Consider the following 22,856-nt stretch of genomic DNA (forward strand, 5'->3'; position numbering starts at 1 on the left):
TTCTAAGGGAGACTATTAAAAATTAATTTAGGAGCCTATGTACCAATTAATTCTCGATTGGGGCAGAGGCATTATGTCCATTCAAAAATTCTACGCCAAAAAAAATGTATCATTTTTTTGTGTCGGAAATCTATGGGTAATCTGAGGCAGCACATGAGATTTTGGCCTCCCTCCTCTCAATGATTGAATTCCACATGAATTAGGGGTCAGCAAAAGGTGAACTCTACCACCATTAATCAAATCAATCATTCAGTTGATTTCTATGTTTGACTTAATTCTTGCTGTTATTTACTTTACTCTAGTCAATGATAGCCAACGTATAGGCATATTGAATGAACATGTTGGCAAAATGCATGGAAAGTCATCTAAAATGAATTCCTCAGTAGGCACTACATGTTGATTGAATTCCCCTTATCTCATGGAAACTTCCCAATTATTTCATAAAATCTTACAGCTTTTGTTATAGAAAATAATATCATTTTTAATCTGATTGCATTAAGTGTACACCTCCATAAATTCTCTAAAATGTCTTTGTCCATCAGAAAAATCATAATTGTTGAACATTAAAGTGATATTATCATGAAATTTATCTCCTTCAGTTTTGGAGTATGTGGATACTAAAAGAAGAGCAATAATGGCAAATCTACCTTTTGCTGTTTTTCTGACAATGGCTTTGGTTGCTCTACCATGGGTTGCATATGCTGCATGGGACTGGCGTATTTTTTCCATACTCATCTGTATACCAATAGCATCCATTATTCTGGCACCGCTGTAAGAAAACAAATTTTGATGCTATAATTATTCATTCTATATAAATTCTATGAATGCTCTAGTATCATATTTAAATGTGTAATAAATACCACAAAAGTAATAAGTTAAAACAGTAATTTTACATACATTCTTAATTATCTAAAAGACTGAGCCTACTTATATTTAAATTTTCTTCCATCCAAATTAATCAAACTTATCTTACAAATAATCAGAGTGGTTCCAGAATCCAGTCGGTGGCTTCTTTCAAAAGGAATGCATAGGCAAGCAGAGAAGATTCTAAAAAAGGTCGCTACTGTCAATGGAAAAGAGTTACGAGAAAATTTTGATGAGGAATTACAAGAGAAAGGGAAAAGGCTGGCAGAAGAAGCTGAAATGTATAGTGCATCAACAAAAGACTTGTTTCAAACTCCAAAACTTCGCAAGAGGGTTCTACTCATGCTAATTCTCTGGTGAGGCAAGGAAAATGAAGGTGGGCATAGTGTAAAAACCAAACAATACACTTTTGAAATTGCTTTTATCATTTACGTAAGCTGATTATACTTTCCCATAAAAAAGTAATTCTTGGGTGGTATGGTATCCCAATTCCTTGATTTACTTAGGGCCATTTCTATGGGCTAACATTAAATTATACAATATTGGAATTAAGTTTCCCAGAGTGGAATTTTGATTTCATGTGGGCTTTTTCGCCTCTGAAGAGGAATATTAGATACTGAACAGCTTGGTCATCATTCTGGGAATAATTAAAAATTTTAAATTACGAGTGGATGAATACCAATTTTTCCCTAATTCCTACATGCCTAAAGAGGTTACTTTATGACCTTATGCCCACCCCGAAAATTTCTACTCTGTTCTTCTCTCTTTGCAACTTTACCTGAAAAATAACAAAACTTTCAGCGGAAACTCCCCTCCCTGGATGATCACAGTGATATTCCAAAATAGGTAATTTTTGCATGATTATTTGTAAAGCTTATATTCAGCTTAGCAAAGCAAATCTTGGCATTATATAGCCTTTATCTGCTGAAAAATTACTCAAATGGTACCTAGTTGATACAAATCTGCATACCGATTTTTTAGAACAGCACCTTAGGTCTCATAAAAAAAACACACACCTTGTATATCATAAAAATAATATTTGAAGTGTATATCTAAAACCTTATGTTAGAATAATTTGAATTTTTCACATGAAAAAAGGATCATAGAGGGAAAACCCTTATGTTGAGAGAAACAAAGAAGTTAAATAACTTCACAACAGAGAGGTATTTTAGCAATAGTACTAGAATAGTTTATATGCGACAGTTAAATGTTCATAAATAAAATCCACTTTATCACTATATAAGCCTCAAATGCTGCTTCTTAAAGAACATAAATTTTGTTTTCAGGGTTCTACTGACAGTTGTCTACGATGGGCATGTTCGGAATGTTGAAAATTTGGGAACAAACTTATTTTTAACATTCAGTGTCACTGGAATTGTGGAGGCCCCAGCATGCATGTTGCCAGCTTATACTTTAAATCGATATGGACGAAAACCTTCATTTGGGATCCCTCTCGCATTGTCTGGAATATCATATCTCATAATAGTAGCAATACCAAGATGTAAGTAAATGCTTCATATTATTAATTAAATACTATACCAATATCCACAAATTGTTTTTAATTTATGCATATATCCATTTTCAAAGGAAGCGGCATGAAAGTGGACCTAACGTTTTCTTTTAGCTTTGACATAGTGACCAGATAGGGCAATCAAATATTATGTCAGCAGATTTTTTCAATAAACCCAATTTTTCAAAAGCCAAGATAATAATACACTTTTTGAATAAATCCAGTCTTTCTTTTAAATTACAAGAATTCCCTAATTCACTTGCTGTCCCTAAATGAAGTGAAAATAAACTTAAATACAAGCCATTGACAACATCAACTACAGTTTCTATCACAAAATTTGGTTTCATGAAATATTGAAATAATTTCGCCACACCTGCTGAGCGCAGCATGTTTTTTTCACAGCCAATAAGCATAGAAAAATTGGTATAGTTTCATAAATATTCCTCCAGGCACATGAGAAATGAACGATATTTTCAAGGAGAAAATCTGGCCTGTGAGTAAAAGGCCAACAAATGAAATTGCTCTGAGCAAAGAACAGGAATTTAGTAGGAGTCTCAAATATAGTCTTGCAACGTCAAAGGAGAAAGGGCTTCCGAACAACAAGCCATTCCTACCCTACTAGTACTTTAGAATGGGTCGAATACCATGAAGAAATCCATGAGGAGTAAAAGTCTTTTTTTTCCTCGGTGGGTGGACACACTGGGAAATCCTGTTAGAATTTGATTCAGCGTGGATCCAGCCAAACAATGACCAATTACAAGAGCACATAGATACTTTTGAATTACTAATAATTTAAGCCGATTATTTATTACCGTATTTTCCCATCGATAACGCGCACCTTATGTGTGACGGGCACCCAGAACTTTGTAGTTCTTGGATTTGTATAGATACCGTGTGTCCAGAGCCAGGTGATTGAAATTAATTCAAAGCAACAGAAGGATCGAAAAATAAACAATATTTACAAGCCAACACAATATGCCGCCTTATTACTTTTTCGCTATGATTCCTGAGTCGAAACGAGACATAGGTTTGTGTGCCTATTCATTTGCTATACACTCTTTAATTAAATTTCAGCAAATCAAATATAAAAATAAGAGAATGTATAAAACAGAATTTTCTATCTTTGTTAGAATCGGCGCTCGACTGTTCTTGACACCCTCCAAGTTCTATGAAAGTGCCGCTTGCATAGTGATTGTTTCAAACCTGAATTGAGTTAAGCTTTTGTAATTTAGAATTTTCTCAGGAAAATTACCCATGGAGAAGAAAATCTTATACAGCGATGTTTAAGCTAGAAGTCATCAATATCGCAATTGAAAAAGGAAATCGCAACGCTACGGGTATTATCCATTAATAAATCTTTTAAATCAAAGTTACGTTCTAGTTGGGAAAAGTGGTTGATGTTTGGTATGAAAGACTACACAGAATCAGGAAGGATTAAAAGATTGTCTTATGAAGAAATAAGCCGGTGGATCCCGGAAAGTTGGCATGGTGTCAGAGCGACGTGTAAAACATGGATTTAAAAAAGCTTGAGGGGATATTTCAACGCCAGTGCTAGAAGATAAGGAAGAGTTAACTTCGGAGAGCGAACTCGTTGATGAGCCTGAAGAGATAATAAATGCACTTAATTCATTGAATTGTGATTCAGGTGATCTACCTATCCTATATTTATACGTAATTGTATATAATACGACGTACTCCCCGCGTACGTGAAATACCATGTATTAGAATAAAGAAGTACTACGTATTAGACTACGTACTACGTATAGATTAAATGAAGCATAGAAATGATATGTTTCTCCTTTTTCTCATGGATTAATGAGATGAAATAACTGTTAAAGTAGCAGATCTGTATAAAATAAAAATTAGAATAGCATGAAAAGCAATGAAAAAGGCATGCTTCCAAACTAATTTATTTTGGCGAGACTCTTCTGTAATTATTGTGTACATAGGTATGTAAATGTTTCAATTTTCATTACATAACGCGCAACGTCATTTTTTGGATCGTCTGAACATTTTGGTATAGGTAACGCGCGCGTTATCGATGGGAAAATACGGTAATTGGAGAAGACAACAATCCCTATAGATTTTGTTGGCGATATTTAGGTAACATGTTTTGGGAAATCATGTTGTGTGAGCCATTTTTAAAATTGCATGACATTAAACAACATTTTCAATGAACCCCATTGATAAACAGCTTCTATTTTATGGATTAATGTGAAAATTTCTTTCTTCACTGCAGCATCAGCAGTAGCAATCACTACTATAGCAGTCCTGGGGCGCCTGTGTGTAGTGGTAGCTCTGAATTCATGCCTACAATTCTTTGTGGAACTCCTTCCAACAAGATTAAGAGGGCAAGGAACTAGTTTCGTACATGTGGCTGGCCATATGGCATCCCTGCTGTCACCTTTGATTGTCTATTTGGTAACGGACCGACATTGACTAAAAATTACCTTTTAATGACAATTTACTTCGCATATAAAAAACTGTAGCCAAACAGTAACAGCTTCCATAAAAATATAACATATAAATAAACAACATAAAAATTGTCCAATAATTGATTATGTCGCAATGTTTATTCATTTGAACAGGCTGACATGCACTACTACCTTCCATTTCTGATTTTGGGTTTACTTGGAGTTTTGGGAGGAGGGCTTGCATTTCTTCTGCCTGAAACTGCAAACCAGCCATTACCAGAAACCATAGAAGATATTGAAAACTGCCCAACACCGGCAAAAAAGGCCAGGTCAAAATTTCTTGGAGTGATTTTTCGGTAATTAACGTCCCTAAGTGAAATTGGACGAGGGTCATTGTATAACTAACTGTAACTAAATTACCGTTTTATTTTAAAATTAATGATTTCTATAACAGGTGCTAAGTACCAGACTGTTGGCAACGGTAATATATTAGCAGCTTTTGAAATTCTTCCATAAACATTAACAGAAGTAATTATTAAGCAGACAGCCCACATTTTCTATTTATTGAAGAATCCAAGGTCTGAATAAATTAATTTACTTCCTCTCCAAATGATGGCACTTGAACATGGATAACTACTTATCAAATTAAAATAACTGTATTTTGAAGGTTAAAAGCCTACTTCTAAAATTACAAATGTGAATAATGCAATCTTCAAATTACTACTAGTTTACTTAAATGTCCCTCTTTTAATGGCACATATTCAACCAAAATTGTCTGTGACATTCACTGCTTGTGTGGAAATGTATGCCTACAGACTTGCTAAGTGCTGTAATATGTGGTTAGAATAAGCTTACTCCTTCTGAAATTTAAACTTTTGTTTCGGACCCGTTAAATCTCAAATTAAGTAAAGAATGCTAGCTACTCAATGCAATAGTGCCTGTGTGTAGACTGAAGGGAAAATAGCCCTTTTTGGCTGGTAAATTGATACTATCGTGGTGAGCAAGGCTGGTAACAAGAAATACATGAATGAACCATTTGATTCACTGCTTCCTAATATTTATGGTTAAACAGAAGCATTTAACAAAATATTTTCTTATTTAACAAATGCATGCTGCTTCTCTGCCTTAATAATGTCTATTTCAGCACTAGCGCTTTCTTGGCAAGACTTTCTATTAAATTTCAGCACTTCTGACGCTTACAACAATGAGTCTGTGGAAACCATTGGAGTCATACAACCTCTAGAAGTAAGTCAATACCTCAGAAAGATTTCTTGCCCAATTGTACTCTAGTTTTCTTTACATTGAAATTTCATTTAAGGCCCTCTAGATATTGTAGTAATAACTATCCAAAATCCATACAAACTTCAAAATTAGATGGCGACAAAATTTCAACCAATTCACCCACAACCGTTGGACAAAGGCATCAAGTTTCTAATAGGAAAAAGAACCCAGGCCTTCTTAGTTTTCATTTAACTATACTTTCCTGAAAACTATTAACAAAACTGTTTGACCATGGTAGTATTTTCTACCAAGCAAGACTTAAGTGACTACCACATATGGAATTATAAAACAAATGTTACTCCAAGCCAATTTCCTTATGGAAAAAATTTGTTGACCAACTCAATATCATAAGTAAGAACCTGCAACATCCCTGAAATATATGTGATATGACTAATCACTGACCCAACAGAATGAACTTAATTCTTAGTAGCTTACAAAGTTGAAAAATTCCACTACATTAAGGAATCAGTTAATAAGGAAACATTGGAAGGTTAGAAGAAATATTTTAGAGTAAAGGGATGGTATTTCTTAGGACATCTCACCAAAATTATGCACTTAGGTAAAAGTTTGGCGAATATATTAATTTGAATGGTTAACATGGTTACCTGTATTTATAGTACGTAGGAGACTGCTAACAAGTATGTACCTCATAAAATCAGGAACAATAAGACTAAGCCCCCTCACCATGTCCACAGAGGATATTTTTTATTCCTTACATAAGGTGCCATCAATATAGCAAAATAAAATTATGAAACCTCAATGCCAAAACTTTTTCATTCAATAAAATCAGTATGAACTGAATGATTAAGCAATGTTACATTAAGGCCAATATGTGCAGTCAATTGGTTCATAATCCTATTTAATATGGCATGTATGCAATTAATTGTACGAAACTTTCCTAACATTTAATTTTCTTGGCTTTCTACCTACAAGGCAATAAAATATTTAGCAACAGATTGCTTGAAAAGAAGTTTCCAGATGTTATTGACCAATTTCCACTTAATTAAACCATCTATGCTACAATAATACTATTATAATATAGCTTAATTCAAGCCATTCAAGGTACATTATATCTGATCAATTTTGGGCGCTTTCAAACAGGTCCACCAGCAGCCAGCCAGCACTGCCAGTAACACTGGATGAGGGAGACCATTTTCCTTTGCTCGGACCATCTAAGAAACCTAAACCATATGGACCATAATTGGAACCAAGTTCTACATGAAGAATCATGATGAACACGCTCAATGGCACATAGTGCAATGTACATATCAAATGCTTTAAAAGACTATTATAATAATGTACATATCCTAAAATAAAAACATTTTCTTCATACTCAGTAATACTTTAACTAAAACAAAAATTTAACTTAAAATATCTCAAATTATAATACTTAATATTGTGAACAAGAATGTAGATTTACGAAAACCACATTTTTACCAGCAGGCGATAAAGAGTACCGTATATAATATTGAAATGTTTATTATTTAGCTTTCTTATAGCACATACCCTTATTGTAATTTCTTATTATCACAGTTTACTTCCACCCAAGATTTTTATCAAATGGCAATTTTCATTTTCAGCTCAAAAATTTAGGCAAAATTAGGCACTTCCACTGGTTTATAAAATTTTATTCTGGACTAATGTCTTCATTATAACAATAAAGGTGTGCAAGGCAAGTCTTTGATCATGAGAGCAGATTTCCTGCCGAACTTAATGCAAAACAGTATTCCAGGAGCATAGAACTTTACCATAAAAGCAAATCAATACTTCACTAACACTTTCCGAAGAGAGAATAGAAAGTGTCCCAAAGAGAAAAATATATTACCATTTCCTTAAATACATGTGGGAAGTATCCCAAGTTTGCTTGAATTCAGCATATTCCATTTTTCAGGATTAAATTAAAAAAGTGGTATAATCAGCCGAGTCACAAATTCAGCAGAGGTTGCATTAGTTTTACAGCTTTTTTTATGGCGCAATAAGTATCCCGAGTGGTGTACTTTCTGTACAAGTAATTTTGATACAATTTTTCTTAATAGGTAGGACGATATGCATGCAGTTCCTCAATAGTGATCTTCAGGAAATTAAGAGAATATGATACAACCAAGCATACACAGTAAAATGAAGCATGCATTCCCATCCGATTCCTCACCTTTTATATACTCACTGCAGTTAAAATCTTAATTTCTCATGATCCCTGAACAGATGAACACTGCTGTTCACACAATGGCTATTGAACGAAATCCTCTTAACCATCACGGCTTTAATTAATGGATTACATTTACAGGACATTAGACCTTGCCATGAATAGTCTACAGCACCATCACAAATTACTGTAATGAAGGAAGATATCAGCTGCTAATGTAGTACTTAAAGCATATTTAATGCCACAATCATGAGGTAGATCACTACGGCAATTCGTAAAGCAAAATTGAAAAGAGGCAACTCAACATCCAAGCTTTTCAAAGTTCAAACCTGAATGCAGTAACAAGGCTAGTTGTAATTGTCAAGTGAAATATTAATATATAAATCCTGGTGAAAAAACATGCAAAAACCCATCCAAAACAAAACCACGATAAGGCACAGAATGGATCAAAATTCAACAATTCTTTCAATGACCTGATCAACCAGTTTTGAGTTGCCTTCTCCTCGAAAACTAATAAAAATAAATAACCAATGATGTTTTATTGACCAAATTCTTTAAATTTAAATATTATTGGCTATATTAATTCTAACAAATGTAAAATGTACAATCATAATAAATACAAGTATACTATTAAAAAGATGAGCACCATGGTGGCCCCAATAGAAGTCCACTTCCAAACCCATTTTGATGCTTGCGAAATAACTTTAAAGACAACCTGAGAAAAGGCCTATATACAAAATGTAGCATTGGTGACTATACTTACAGAGTGAGATGTGGTCCAAAGGAGTAATAACTTATGGCACCACTAAAATAGTTTGAAAAACTGACTTTTAAACTGTTATTTAAACGTTTTATACATGAAAAATGTTTATTACAGTCCCTTTCTCAAAGTATCGAATGTTACAGATGTTAAAATGTACACACGAAAGGTTCATTTTTTTATAATGAAGTATTTGAGTTGACACATTAAAACAAGGTCACCACTCAACCTTCTTGAAACTATGAACAACTGTTATTCATGTCACACACATTCATTATAGTCATTTTCTCTCTCTCTTTCATCACAATTTACTACAACTCATTCAAATGTTCTCCATGTTGGTCTGGATATATTTTTCTTTCATTACATCTGGAATTTATAATCCTTACAAATGAGGTGTTACAGAATGGGAGAGCCGCAACTAGAGTAAGCCTTGTGGCCTGTGGGTTCTCAGCTCACCACCAACACTATTCACACATTTACAGTATCGTACCCAGTGAGGCCAACCTAAATTATTACAAATCCAGTAAGTTTTTGATTTCATGTTAACATATATAAATATATATATATATTTACACACACACACATACATATATATATATATATATATATATATATATATATATATATATATATATATATATATATATATATATATATGGATTCATACAAATAAATAAGTGCATAGTATTTGTCTTCTCTATGCGAAGCATGCCTTTAGCTCGAACTAACAAAAATGATAATTTCATGTTTTTATACACTACTGCGGCTTTCCCATCCTTGAGTGTTTTCCTCCAGTTGATATACAATTGGTAAATTCTCTTAATGCAGAAAAATCCTCAAACATCCAGCAAGGGCAAAGGATTAAATTAAAGGATAAAACCACAACAAAGATGCCTAGTGAGAGATTATTGTTCGCAAACTATTTTACCAGAAGAGATGAGTGTGCTTCTATAGGGCATACAATAGAGAAACCTTAGTGCCAGGACAGTAGCTTTATCATGTAGCTATCCAAATTCCAAATAATGGATTGGCAAACAATAAAATGCTGCAAAATAGTTATTACACAAAGGTTAAAGAAAATTTGCCTGAGACAACCCCAAAAATAAGTTAGCAGTGAGCAGCTTTAATTTAGAGCTAAGTGAATTCTTACCAGCATAGAGTTTGAATTATTTTATCATTTTCATTGGAGTTAAAATTTTTACCTCTCAAGAAATGATTAGCAAGATGAAAACTCAGATCGCCAAATGCAATGGTTGATCACGCACAAAATGGAAACTTCACCTTGATTAGACATGCACAACTAATGGATTTTTCTTCACCTACACATTTCAAGTTGTTCATAAATAATTTTAAAGAGAATCAGTCAAAATGGAAATGCCAGCTGTAAAATGCAATATGAAAAATTATTGAAAAAGAGGATGTTAAAACCAAAAAAAGAAGTTGAAATGGGAGGAGGGGTGGGACTAGAGGGACCGAGAGGTAGCCACATGAGAAAAGGTTCAATCAGGTGCCAGCACATGATGAAGCCTCATTTAAGTCATCAATCAAGATACTTCAAGCAAGGGCATTTCCTTTCAGCTTTCAGGAAAGGGGATTCAATAAAAACATTCACACTTCCATTCATTCACAAAAAAATCTGCCTTCTCAGTTAGCATTCCTCAACAGGGAGATAGGTCACAGAATGCACCAAGACACTTGGGAGGAATTTTCATAGTCATGACACATTATGGCATAGAAATCCCAAAAGGTAATAATGATGAACTAAATTGTTTTCAAGGACGGAAAACAATGAGCTAACAGCGTGGAAGGGTAAGGGGCAATTAAAGATTCAAAAAGAACAATTGGTCAAAATGTTATAACCATACGACAATCTCACAGCACAGTTGCATATGAATTCCTCCCATGCTCCCCTGAAAGCCTATTCTGGCCTTCATCTCTTGCCCAATCATAACCTTCCATTTCTATCTTCTAAGAGACGTTTCATCAAGCCGTGCAAACATGGGTAAAAATTAACCATCCATGAGCTCAGGAATCACATCTCTGCATTGTCACCTGTTCTCCCTTAAAGCAATGCAATGAATTACATTATACCTTATGTATAGTAATACTTTCTTCTACATAAAATTCAGTTTTTGTAGAAATTTTAAATTTTGCACTTTCTAGTTTTAATTCACAATCTATAAGGAAACTCGACCTTTTCACGTGAACCATTGATTTATTGTTAACACTTTCATCCCAGAAGCCATAACAATTAAATGATGAATCTTTGAAAGAATTTAAAAATTCAAGACAACATCCTCTTGGGAATGAAAGGGTACTTGGATAGGAAACGAAGGATGAGGTTAACAGAGACTCAAATTCAACCATCCAAAGGGGCACTACTTCTTCCCATGTGGAAAATTTCTCCCCTTGAATAGATAAAAAAAATGCACACCTTTTTAAATTGGACATGCAACCAAATAGTCAAAAGCATATTGCCAACATGACATTTACATGGTGCATACAATATAATCAACTTCAAGATGGGAATGAAGCACAAAGGTTAAGGATGCAAGACGTGGGAAATACAAGAGGCACAGAAAACTCCATGATTGGAGACCACAAACAAAATTACAGCGACCTTGGGGGGGGGGACTGGTTGGTTAGCAGGAGAGAGAGAGAGAGGGGGGCAGAGTATGTTCAGTATGTATGTTCAGAGTATGTTCTGATCAGGTCAGTATGAAAAGTAAATCAAGAAGGAAGGGTTTCAGGTGAAGTTAACAAATCTAATACACTCATCCTTTCCCCCTTTCTCTCTCCCACTGACTGAAAACAACTTGTGGCCAATACAAGTTGCACATAGTATGCCTACAGAGCAAGCACTCACACAAATACTCCTCCTAAAGAGCTTTTGCTCAACTGAACCATTGCTCTGCACCAGCACTTCAGATACAACAATGCTTCAAATAAAAAAATAATAATGATGAATCGTCGGTTCCAGTTCCTGTCAAAATATCCTCAGTACACTACTGCACTTTCCAACACACACGGCACAAGAGTACACAGGCAACATGGCCAGGTGTCAGCTAATTCTTATGTTCCCACCATGACCTTCAGAGGAGAGCAGAAAGGGGGTAATGGGGTGCATGACCCCCTACACCTTTTAAGTTGTAGAATGTCCACTTTCCCTTCGCCCCACACAATATTCACAACGACTTCTTCCAATGGCAGCAGGATGAATGCAAAGCCCCTCGCACATTCTCCAAAATGCATACATCCACTCACTGGCACTTCGCCTGAAGAACCATCTTGAGGCGCTGACTTCACTGCTGGCAGGAGTTTCCTTGAGAAGCAGATGAAGAAGAGGGCTGAGGTCCACCAGGAGAGGCCACGGAGCCTCCACCCCCTCCTCTGTCACCACTCCCTCCGGCTCCTTCAATCACAATTAGATGGCAAGGCAGAAGAAAGCAAAGTCAGTCAACAATGAAGATTTAAACTGAGGTAGTTAGACAACCAAGCAAGCACAAAAATTTAAAACATTCAATAAAAGCAAATAATTAACACTAAAAAATTATAATTATGTATAATGCTATTGAATAAGAGAACTAATAACTAATAAGGAGAACAGAAAATTTAATTCTTAAGTTGTGCACAGAAAACCACTAGCATGCATAAATTAAATTCAGGGATGTTTTAAAAGCCCCTTGAATCCAGAAAAGATTAAACAATGAAACCGAAAATCTGATGTAATAGTGAACCTGGACAAACGAACTAGCATCGTAAAGCTCCTATACTATTTGCAATTTATTCATCAAAAAGTTGTTAAAAAGCAAATTCTCCCAATAAAAAGAAAGAGATATTCAACAAAATGCAATTAAACTTCTTTAGGTCAGTCCAAGGTCTGAGTGTTTGAGTTATCCCTATTTCTCAGCAAATCATTTAAAATGATGTGAGCAATAATTAATACTTAGTGTCATTGATGTTACATTTTGTTTTGTCAGCTGGGGTACAGATGAAAAAAGTATCCGCCACGAACACCATATGAACATAAATAAAATTGTCACTCAGGTAATATTGTAAAACCAAAAACTGAAAGCTATCAGTATAAAAATTAAGCACTAATAAATCAAAAAAGGTTGAAATTAGAAGCATAAAACATTTTTTAAACGTTTACTGACGAAAAATAAATTCATGTAATACATGAAATAATTACAGTGGAATCCTGATATCATGAGGACAACATATAACGACTATCTTGGTATAACGATAAAAGCACCAAGTACGGTTTACTGCCCTTTAAATCGTACAAGAAGTTGAAAAAGGTGAACCCTACTCTTTGCAACTAAAGTGACTGCTCAATTAAAAAGAATTATCACCTGTCAAAACATGGAAATTAAAGAAATTCGATAGCATATCATGGTCATGCACACATTTTCCACTGTCTCAGCCTACCCAATAGTAATTTCCAGCCATATATATTTTTACTGATGCTTTTGAAGGCAATTTCATTTTATGCAGACTGCATTAACCTCATTACTCATAAATGAAGTTGGATTAACTCTAGACATCCCAGAACCTGCCCTTTTCATTTTTTCAGCACATTTCAGCAGCTGAATTAGGTTATTTGGCACCAGGCATGGATGAGCCCCAAATAAGGCCTATTTTGAGTGCATTGGTAAGAGATTAAAAATTGATATTTATCATTTTTATTGGCACGCTAAATTGGATCAGAGAAAGTGGCTAATTGGATCAACTATTCAAACAGGAATTCTTATCAGGAGAAAATTTTAAAAGAAATAAACTCCTTACAATCTATCAAAGATCAATCAAGCCACACAACATTTTCCTAAATAACAAAATAATAGCTGGGCTCAGTTCCACAAGTTGGTGGACACAGGATTATTGCAATAATGAGAAAAACTCAGCACTCACTTTTGGGTTCACGTTTACCATCGAATATAGAGGCTGGCAACAAGAGAAATAGAGAAATGTAATGATTTCTTGCGATGCTTGTGCCTGTAATCTTCAATCATTGCCATTGCGCAGATATTCAATGATTACCAATGCTTGGCGCCAAAAAGGTAATATTGACATAAATATCAACCAATAGACGTAATCCAAGCAACTGAAACATTAGAAGCTGAGTATTCATAATTTGCTCCTTTAAGTTAAAATTTGTTGTCTCAGGCGTAACTTTGTGGAATTTGCATAACATATTGAAATGTAATGAAATAATTGACTTTGTAATTCCACACACTTTATTTAAAAAACACACGACCCAGGTTTCGACGTTGAACGTCATCATCAGAATGGATCATCAGGACACCTGATGATGACGTTCAACGTCGAAACCTGGGTCGTGTGTTTTTTAAATAAAGTGTGTGGAATTACAAAGTCAATTATTTCATTACATTTCAATCCTTTAAGTTAAATTAAAGTTATGCTTTGTTCGCATAATAATATTTCCATGAAAAATTCTTAGGTAGAACGTCTTGAGCATTTATCTTTCAAGATATATATTTTATTATAACATGCTTCACTACACAGTTGCACCTGGTTATATAATTGAATAACTAAGCAATGCATCACATATTTGTGTCTTTAATGTACAATTACAAATATGACATGGAAACATCTGCTTTGACTAAGCCACTTTTAAATGTGCCTTGACAAAATTAGAAATTAAAGTTAACCAAGAAAATTATACGTTTCCCAGTATTTCCATTAATAATTACATTTACAACCTATTCTCCAAAATGTTACACATAACCTACAGCCCACAGTGTACTATGTTTTTGTCATCAAACAAAGAGCATTCACTCAGAAACCAAAGCAACGAAGCATCTAGTGAGATTGGTCACTCATTATTAACACGGGTACATATTATTACAATATGGCGATGAATGCTAAGAAAATCATGTAGCAATGGTTTTACCATCCTACGTGTCATACAAATGAAGTAATAAAAGATTTACCATTGGTAATAATGAAAACTCATTAGAGCAAGGGATTTTTCTTTTAAGAATAGTGAGTTTGAATTAAACTAAGATTCCACTGTAATAAGATTGAATACAAGAAATTGGGTGAATTGGAACATGACTAAGGAGATGAATACAGAGAAACAAATAATCAGCTAAAATGAAAAGAATTACAGAGATAAAAACATGGTGGAAAGCACACACAAATCTCAGAGGCAGAACAGTAGTTGTGGCGAACAATATGGAGAAACAAGGGAAAAATTAACCACCCACATGCTATATCTGACAAAATGGAAAAGGAGTTAACAGAATCAAACGAGAGAAGGGAAAGAAAAATGAACAAAGAGAAGAACTTAATAGTATGATCAGTTAGAGTAGGTACAGAAAATTAAAGACTTAATTATGTCATTAAGGTTCAAGTTTTCCAGAAGACAAGACAAAAATCACTATTAGAACAAAGGGGAACAAACCAGTTACAATGAAAATATAGCCACAGAATTCATTTTTAGTTTCAAGATAAGGAGAAGGCAGAATTTTATTTAGGTGCATATTGGCCAAGAGATATTCTTGGTTTTATTTTTAACTCTTGAGCAAAATAGAAGTACAATACAAGCATGTAAGAACTCTTTGTTTCACATGCAGCAAGTTAAAACTGAAAATCGCTGACAAAAGATTGACGGGGAAAACAATTACCCAGAATAAGGTCAGTAGGGATGTAAGAAAGAGAAGTGAATGCATGACGTGTGTAAGAACATTACTTGAAAGTTTATAGAATATAACTTCAATGATTTTGAGAAAGCAGAGATCAAAACGGAAAGAGCAAAACTAATTCAAGTAAAATGCAGGAATAGGATGACGTAAGATACTACGGGTAGAAAAATTTAGTAGGTTCGAAACATTTAATTCAAATGTGTAGGTCGTTTACAATTAGTTAGCCAGTAAGCATAGGATTTCAGCAATTGAGCATTCTACTATTAATACGAGATGATTGGGATGATGTTAAATCACAACAGAAGTAATAAATTTCCTTGAAGTTTTAAGACTAGGACGACCATTATTTTGAACCGAAAGAACACCAATGAGGATATTAAGAAAATAAGCATTTACAAAGATGAAGATAAGGTAATTCATTACAAGGATGCTTGGAATGTCATTGATATGGCATGCAGAATTGCCTCATGGATTATAAAACCTCACCCTAGAGAGTTGAGATTAGAGTAGATGGAGGCTTTTGAGATAAGTGAATGGAAAAAGATAGGGAAAATTTTGAGAGAGGAAAATAAACAAGGAGTGGTTATGGTTGAGAGATTCTTTAAGGTGAAACTTGAGTACTAAGTGGAAGAATACTGGAAGGCATCAGGAAGCTAGGATGTCTAATTACATTTCCATGAATTCCATTTTGGTTCCACAGGAGTTGCCCATATCAACTTTAATCACAGGTCAGTAGCAGCAGTGAAAAAAACTAATGCTGTCTGTCATTTGTTTAACTCCCATCAAAACAAGGGCACAAATGATTATTGTCACCCCCATTTTCCTCTTTGCACCGCCACAGACATGAAAAGGATATGATGGCAACACAAATCTGTTATGCAAAACCAGATGCATGAAAATGTAGCTTTAGAAGGGAGAGTTTTAGGCAAGCAAAAAGGGGAGTGAAAAGTAATCGGCATTTTCGATGGTATGAAGTGGTCCGAAAAAACAAAATACAAAAAGGAGTTTAGGATCTAGGGAAGCTTAAGGATTTCCTATAATTAGCAACCATATCTATCTAGCCTTGGATTTTGCCGGTCCTTTTTATACAACTTCTAGGGAATGTAATTATTCAAACAAAGATTGTCAATATTTCCTTCAGTTGGTAACTCTTGCCAGTGGCAACTCAGTTTCCCTAGTAATTTATTTGGTTCCCATCTCATGCTCCAGGCAGTCAAATTGTCAAATCATCAAGAGTACAATTCTACATGAAATTGTAGGCAAAGAATGTAATCAACTTTCTAAGGAAATATTTTTCCGAGAAATTCTGATATTTTCATTTTTAAATTCACAATGATTCCTGTGATTGGCTACTTTACAATCATTCCACATAGTCTATATATTAATTAATCCCATGCATTGTGCAAGCAACACTTTTCACCACAACATCTTTTGGTAAAAGAGTAAATGGCTTGGTTTTACATGGTGATTATTGTAACAAACTGAAGTGGGTAGAAGAAAAGTAAATAATTAGGATGGCACAATTCGAGTCGATTTGAATGCTACAAACAGGAATTTAAAAGCCAAAAAATTTGCATGTTTACAGCCTTTGCACTGATATGAAACTGAAGATTATAACTTTTTCTTGTTTTATATTATTGGCTAATTTTAATTTATTTCAAAAATTTTAATTATTTCAAAACAGAATAAAGTGATCTCTTTTATCTACTTAAAAGCTTATGAAGATAAAACATTGCAACCTCCATTATTTCATGGAAATACCAAAAACATACTTTGCTACTTGTTCTCTTCTTTTACATTTAACCCAAGCAGCACTTTGTCATTTCAAAATTAATATGTTTGCAACTTTATTACCATTGTTTTCACAACCGACTTCATGAAATCAAACATGAATATTATTTCCGGAGAACTGACAGTACTGAAATTCTGATTTATTTTAAGGAAAACTGATAAATTAAAATGTGGCTGATGTGACTATTACAGAGTATTGTCATATACCAAGTGTGAAACAACACTCAAAGAAATGTTCTCTCAGCTTGACCCTGAAGAACATAATATCACCAAAAAACATTTCAACCCCTGAATCACTAATTACAAATTAATCCCAAATTAGGGAGATTTCCATATCCTAAATTTATTTTGCGTGGCCATGAATTATTTCCCATGCATAAGATATAAGCGAGTATTATAAATAAAAATGATTTTAGGAATATGCTCAACAAATTACCACGCATCATTCACATTTGACTAGCAATTATTATACAGTGAGGCCACTCATTTTATAGAATTCAGACCCTTTCCCTTATTTCCACAACGAACATGCCACCCTTTTTCAAAATTATTCCACTAGATGCCTGGAAATTGTTAATGTATTTTTCCGTGGATCACTATCCCACAGCTTCACCTACAACTGTTATCACCGTAAGTAGTCCTGCTAGAGTTTTGATTTTTTACTCGGGACTGATCACACAATGGCATGTGACTAACGTGAACTGCTCTTGCAACTAAAAAGAGCATTGCTCTCAGAGGGAATTCCAAATTTCCCAATAGCATTCCAGACACATTGGTTTCCTAACTTTTTCAAGAAAATGTTTCCCTTTTCCCCATTTCTTTTCAGCATTCATTTTTTGGCTAAATATTAATTTCAGCCTTTCTATCCAGACTTAGCTGCCCAATTGGTTAACCTGAAGTATCTACTGGAAAACCAATAAAATTCAACAGAAATATGAAAAAAGAGACAAATGCCTAGGCAGTTTTGGAAATTTTCACATCCCATAATCATCCCCTATTTTAGCTTTAATAATATTGTACCTTATTTGGCGATCTTAAGCTTTGTTTGCCCAATCAATAAAACTACCATTAATACATCTGCCAGTATTGACTCAAAACCTAGCAAGTGTTATCAGCCCTCCATGAATTGCCATTGCAATAAATCGGAATTTCCAATCCCTAAACAATTTCAATAGGCCAGATTATTTCACCTTTCCTTTTCACTAACCTGTTGAATTCTGCTTTTCAATGGTGCTTATGAACGAGAGATTTTTCACTACATAATTCTTTTTAATTTCCTGGCTGTTTTAATCATAGGAATATGAAAAAAGCAACTCAATACTCTCACTAACAATTGTGTATTTGCGCAAGTTAGGAGTCAGGTTGCATTAGGTTCAATATCACCATTATTCTGAGTCCACATGAATTTACTACAAATGGATACAATGCAATCTCACTTTTAACATTTCATTATTTAATCACTTAATTTTATTTACAAATGCATGCACTAAAATGACACATGGATACCCGTCAATGTATGCCAGCAAACCCAACACATCAGTAGTTCAGATCTAGATGTTATACAGGATTTCATTATCATTCCTGTGTTAATGCAGAGCATATAATTTTCTATGACAAGCACTAAAGCAAGGCTCTTACTACAACATACCCGGAGCATTCTTTTTGTGGGTTTCGTGAATTGCCGAGAAATAGATGCCATTTGTTTCACAGAAATTTTCTGTGCTTGTATCCCAGGAGGAGTAATTAATTAATTGTGATAAAGGTGGATCGAATCTAGGCATGAATCCTACCAGTGAAATAGTTTATGAGCAAAGTGAAGAATAAAGGAGAAGTAAATGAGATGATTGGTAATCAATTCTGCACTATTTGTTACTCAGCTGCATGCACATATTATATAAACCCAAAATGTGATTATTAAAACATTCAAAAGTTTACCGCAACACACTGAGCATCTGGAAGACTCATAAAAAGAGAAAGCTGGAGTAACTTCATGGCATAATTAATTAGGAGATTTTACGGTACCAGATACTCAAATTAGCGTAAGCCAAGGTTCAACAGCATCATAAGATCAAAGGAACCCTCTTAATCAAATAGTTTAAAGAACTAGGAGGCGAAATACAATATGCCAATAGCAGCAGATAAGAAAATATAGCAAATATAAAATTGCACTTGAAAAGAAAATAGAGAACATCAAAAAGGATAATGTACTGTTTTAAGCTTGGTCTTTAAATACCTACACTTGAACCTAATCAAATGGGTCCTAACATACTTGCCATATTCATATCTGCAAAATTTGTATCCAAATACTGGTCAAGTAAATTAAAACTTACAGCAAGAAACTATGTCAACATTCTTAATCAATTGGCATTGGTTTTCCCAGTAACTCTTAAGCAAAACTGCAGAGATGTAGCTCAAAATTTTTACATTCAAAAAATGAAGCTATCAAAGACAATAAAACACAGCATTAAAAATATCATTAACAACCACATGTTCACATAATGCAAAAACCCATCACACAGTTAAATAATGATCAAAACATTCACTGTGAAAGAATAGCAATCTCAGACCTCGTAAACTCCAACCACATAATATTACACTGAAAGCATTCACACAATTATAACACATTAACACACTTTATTCAAGAATACCATCAACATTAAATTCCTAAACAATGACTAAAGCACAAAACATGATTGATGCAACAGAACACCTGGCCAATTAAATTTGCCTCAAAGAAGTATCACACAGGATTGCGAGACAAACTTATTTAACCAAGATTTTGATTATGTATTAATATGAGAGTAAAGGTGATTCCATTACCTGCTGGTCTACTCACCTACAGGCCCTGAGCCTGATATGGGAGTAGGAGACGAGGAGATCAGAGTTAATCGCCCTTGCTCCTTTACAAGTGGAACTAAAAATAGAAAATAATCGCACAATCAATATCCATTGAATTATCACATTAGAGGAGAAATTTTAAAACTAAAATCATATGTACTTCACTCAAACTAACTATAAATATTAATAATGCAACAATGTTCATCTTACATGGGGGCTAGACAAACATATGCTTTAATTCATGTGGTTTATTTCAGGGGTTTGTTAATTTTTAACAATTAAGGCAAACGAAAAATGACTTCATTACAATTGGAACAATAGGTTTTTTTTTACCATCACTTTTTGTTATCCTTGCATACTGTAGAGCAAAGTTATTATTTACGAAGAAAATTACTTCCACACTCAAATTATTCCAACAGAATTACATGTTCTTAAATTTCTTTGAATATATTTTTACCAGTTAAGCAAACCAATGCATTTGAGATGGAATTTCAATAGCATGATAATGCAAAAACTATTGATCTGATCAACAAACTTTTAGATTTGATACTACCATAAAAAGTAAGGAGTTGATTAACTTTTAGCAAAGAGAGAGCATCAATATCACTTCAACGAAGTCTACTCTTCTACTTCATTAATTCTATTAATTGGAAATACATAAATCAATTGTAATATCATCGTAAAAATTGTAAACGAGTACTTCTATACCTTTTTCTTAATAATAATTTTTATAAATTAATGCAATTTGTGTACTTGATTACATATTCTTATACCAACAACCTATTTTTTTTGAATAACTGAAAAGTAGTTTGGTATGTAATTTATTTATTTTAACTTCTGGTCAAAAGAAATTTTGGGGGAAACTTATTACAGAGACTTAAATGTGTGCCAACTGGGTATCTACCATTTAAAGAAATTTATCATAAAAAACATTTCAAGAAATATGCCTACACTCAGAAATAAAATATTGAAGATTAAAAATCACAGTTTTTGCAACAGGTTCAAAGTAACTAAGATTAGCACACAAAAGGATAAATATATTGGGTAATAAATACTTAAAACCAAATTAATGCATTCAACCGCAAATATTTCCAAAATACAGCATGCACATAAAATTATTGATTTACTGACAAACGTCTTTTCCATATTCCTCAAGCCCAGTCTTATGGGTATTTTTTCTCCCCATCAGTCCCTCAAGCATCCCAAAGGTAGATTTGTTTATGACTGAGAAGTATGTTGAATACTCCATGGTTTCCCTTTACCACCACCAGTTCTGATATTATTCCACCGTCAAAAATAGGTCTATATGTCTAGGCATTCTTACATAAGTAAAATAATGTCAATGCATTGTGTCATTCCCTTGCACATCTAAAAGCTTTCCAAAGATAAGAATACATTTTCTGAATGTTACATGAAACATTGGACATTGAGCATGGTGATCTTTGGAAAGAAGCTTATGACAGTGGAACCTCGTACAATAAACATAATTTGTTCTGCCATCTTTCGTGTTAAGCAAAAAATAAAGTTGGTGAAACAATGTCTTGCATTTAAATTAATATAAAATACTATAATAAGTTAAGGTTTATTCAAGGAAAATCATATATTCACTATTTAGGATCATCTTCATCTTTCTCTCTATCGCAGAATGATTATTATGTCTACAATTTATGATACATACCTAGCTACTTTTCACTATGAAGGTGTCTAGAGGCATTAGTTTATGCTGACGCTTGAAAATTTTGTCAAAATGTGACTGTTTAGGAATAAACACTTCTCAAAGGCTCATGGAATTGTAAACAAACCAAGGTTAAATATTCAAATTAACACGAAATGGCAAGGTAGCATGGCCTTTCGTTGGCTTGTGGTCCGGCATAGCATTCTTAGCTACTGTTACATGTAGAAATAAAGTTTGTAATGGCATCTTCTTCCAGAAGAGACTTGTCTCATCACAATTAAAAACCTACTGCAGCAGTTAACCCTCAGAATCTACGAGATTCTATAAGTCGCCGATCAAGTTCTCTGTTGCCTTTGACTTGGAGCTTTCTTCTTCATCAAGCCTCACAATGCCATGAATGCCGGTTCTTCTCTTGAACACATCAAACCACGCATGGCTCTCCTTAAATAATTGTTTGGCCGTCCATGATTCTGGCATCACCTTAACAAGGTCGGTAAAAATCACTTTCAACTTCTCACAAATGGTATTTCCATTAATGCCATTTCATTTTCATAGATCCCATCACATTGTAAATACATTTCACTTATCCATATGAGAATCAAACTTTCAACATTGATGAGAATACCTAACCATTGCATAGATATTGTCTATCTCTTTGAAGCAACTATCTTCTTAACCTTTTCCTTGTTCGTGAAGAAATGCAAAATTTTATGTCGATTAATTGTACAATTATGCGAGATCAGCCACACCCACACCTTGTTCCCACTTTTCAATGATTTTACTTTCATTTCTATAGTTCATTTTCTTATGGCTATATTCTTGCAGATTTTTCTCCAGGGACCCTTTTAAAAATATGCACGAACTATTACTTAACCTTGCAATAAAATTATATGTCTGAACACAAGTTTG

The 22,856-nt window shown here is 34.0% G+C and overlaps 2 protein-coding genes across 6 annotated transcripts in view; one reads left to right on the forward strand and one right to left on the reverse strand.

Moving 5' to 3' along the window:
- Positions 1-7,401, forward strand: part of LOC139690601 (organic anion transporter 3-like) — a 32,139-nt gene extending 24,738 nt beyond the window's left edge. For 2 of the 3 annotated variants that reach the window (XM_071588082.1, XM_071588083.1), the window contains exons 5-11: positions 600-771; positions 984-1,220; positions 2,151-2,365; positions 4,614-4,795; positions 4,963-5,144; positions 5,973-6,033; positions 7,171-7,401. In XM_071588082.1, coding sequence (XP_071444183.1) covers positions 600-771; positions 984-1,220; positions 2,151-2,365; positions 4,614-4,795; positions 4,963-5,144; positions 5,973-6,033; positions 7,171-7,212 — 1,091 coding nt within the window. In that variant the 3' untranslated portion in view covers positions 7,213-7,401. The remainder of the gene's footprint in view (positions 1-599; positions 772-983; positions 1,221-2,150; positions 2,366-4,613; positions 4,796-4,962; positions 5,145-5,972; positions 6,034-7,170) is intronic. The other variant, XM_071588084.1, reaches the window with a different exon arrangement.
- A 1,647-nt stretch (positions 7,402-9,048) lies between these two features.
- Positions 9,049-22,856, reverse strand: part of CkIIalpha (casein kinase II subunit alpha) — a 37,045-nt gene continuing 23,237 nt past the window's right edge. For 2 of the 3 annotated variants that reach the window (XM_071588686.1, XM_071588687.1), the window contains exons 8-9: positions 20,271-20,348; positions 9,049-12,387 (exon numbers count right to left, since the gene is read on the reverse strand). In XM_071588686.1, the coding sequence (XP_071444787.1) occupies positions 12,278-12,387; positions 20,271-20,348 (188 nt within the window). In that variant the 3' untranslated portion in view covers positions 9,049-12,277. Of the gene's footprint in view, positions 12,388-20,254; positions 20,349-22,856 lie in introns of all 3 variants that reach the window. The other variant, XM_071588688.1, reaches the window with a different exon arrangement.

Source organism: Hetaerina americana, unplaced genomic scaffold (assembly GCF_022747635.1).
Source record: "Hetaerina americana unplaced genomic scaffold, ioHetAmer1.1.p SCAF_3, whole genome shotgun sequence".
NCBI lineage: Eukaryota > Metazoa > Arthropoda > Insecta > Odonata > Calopterygidae > Hetaerina > Hetaerina americana.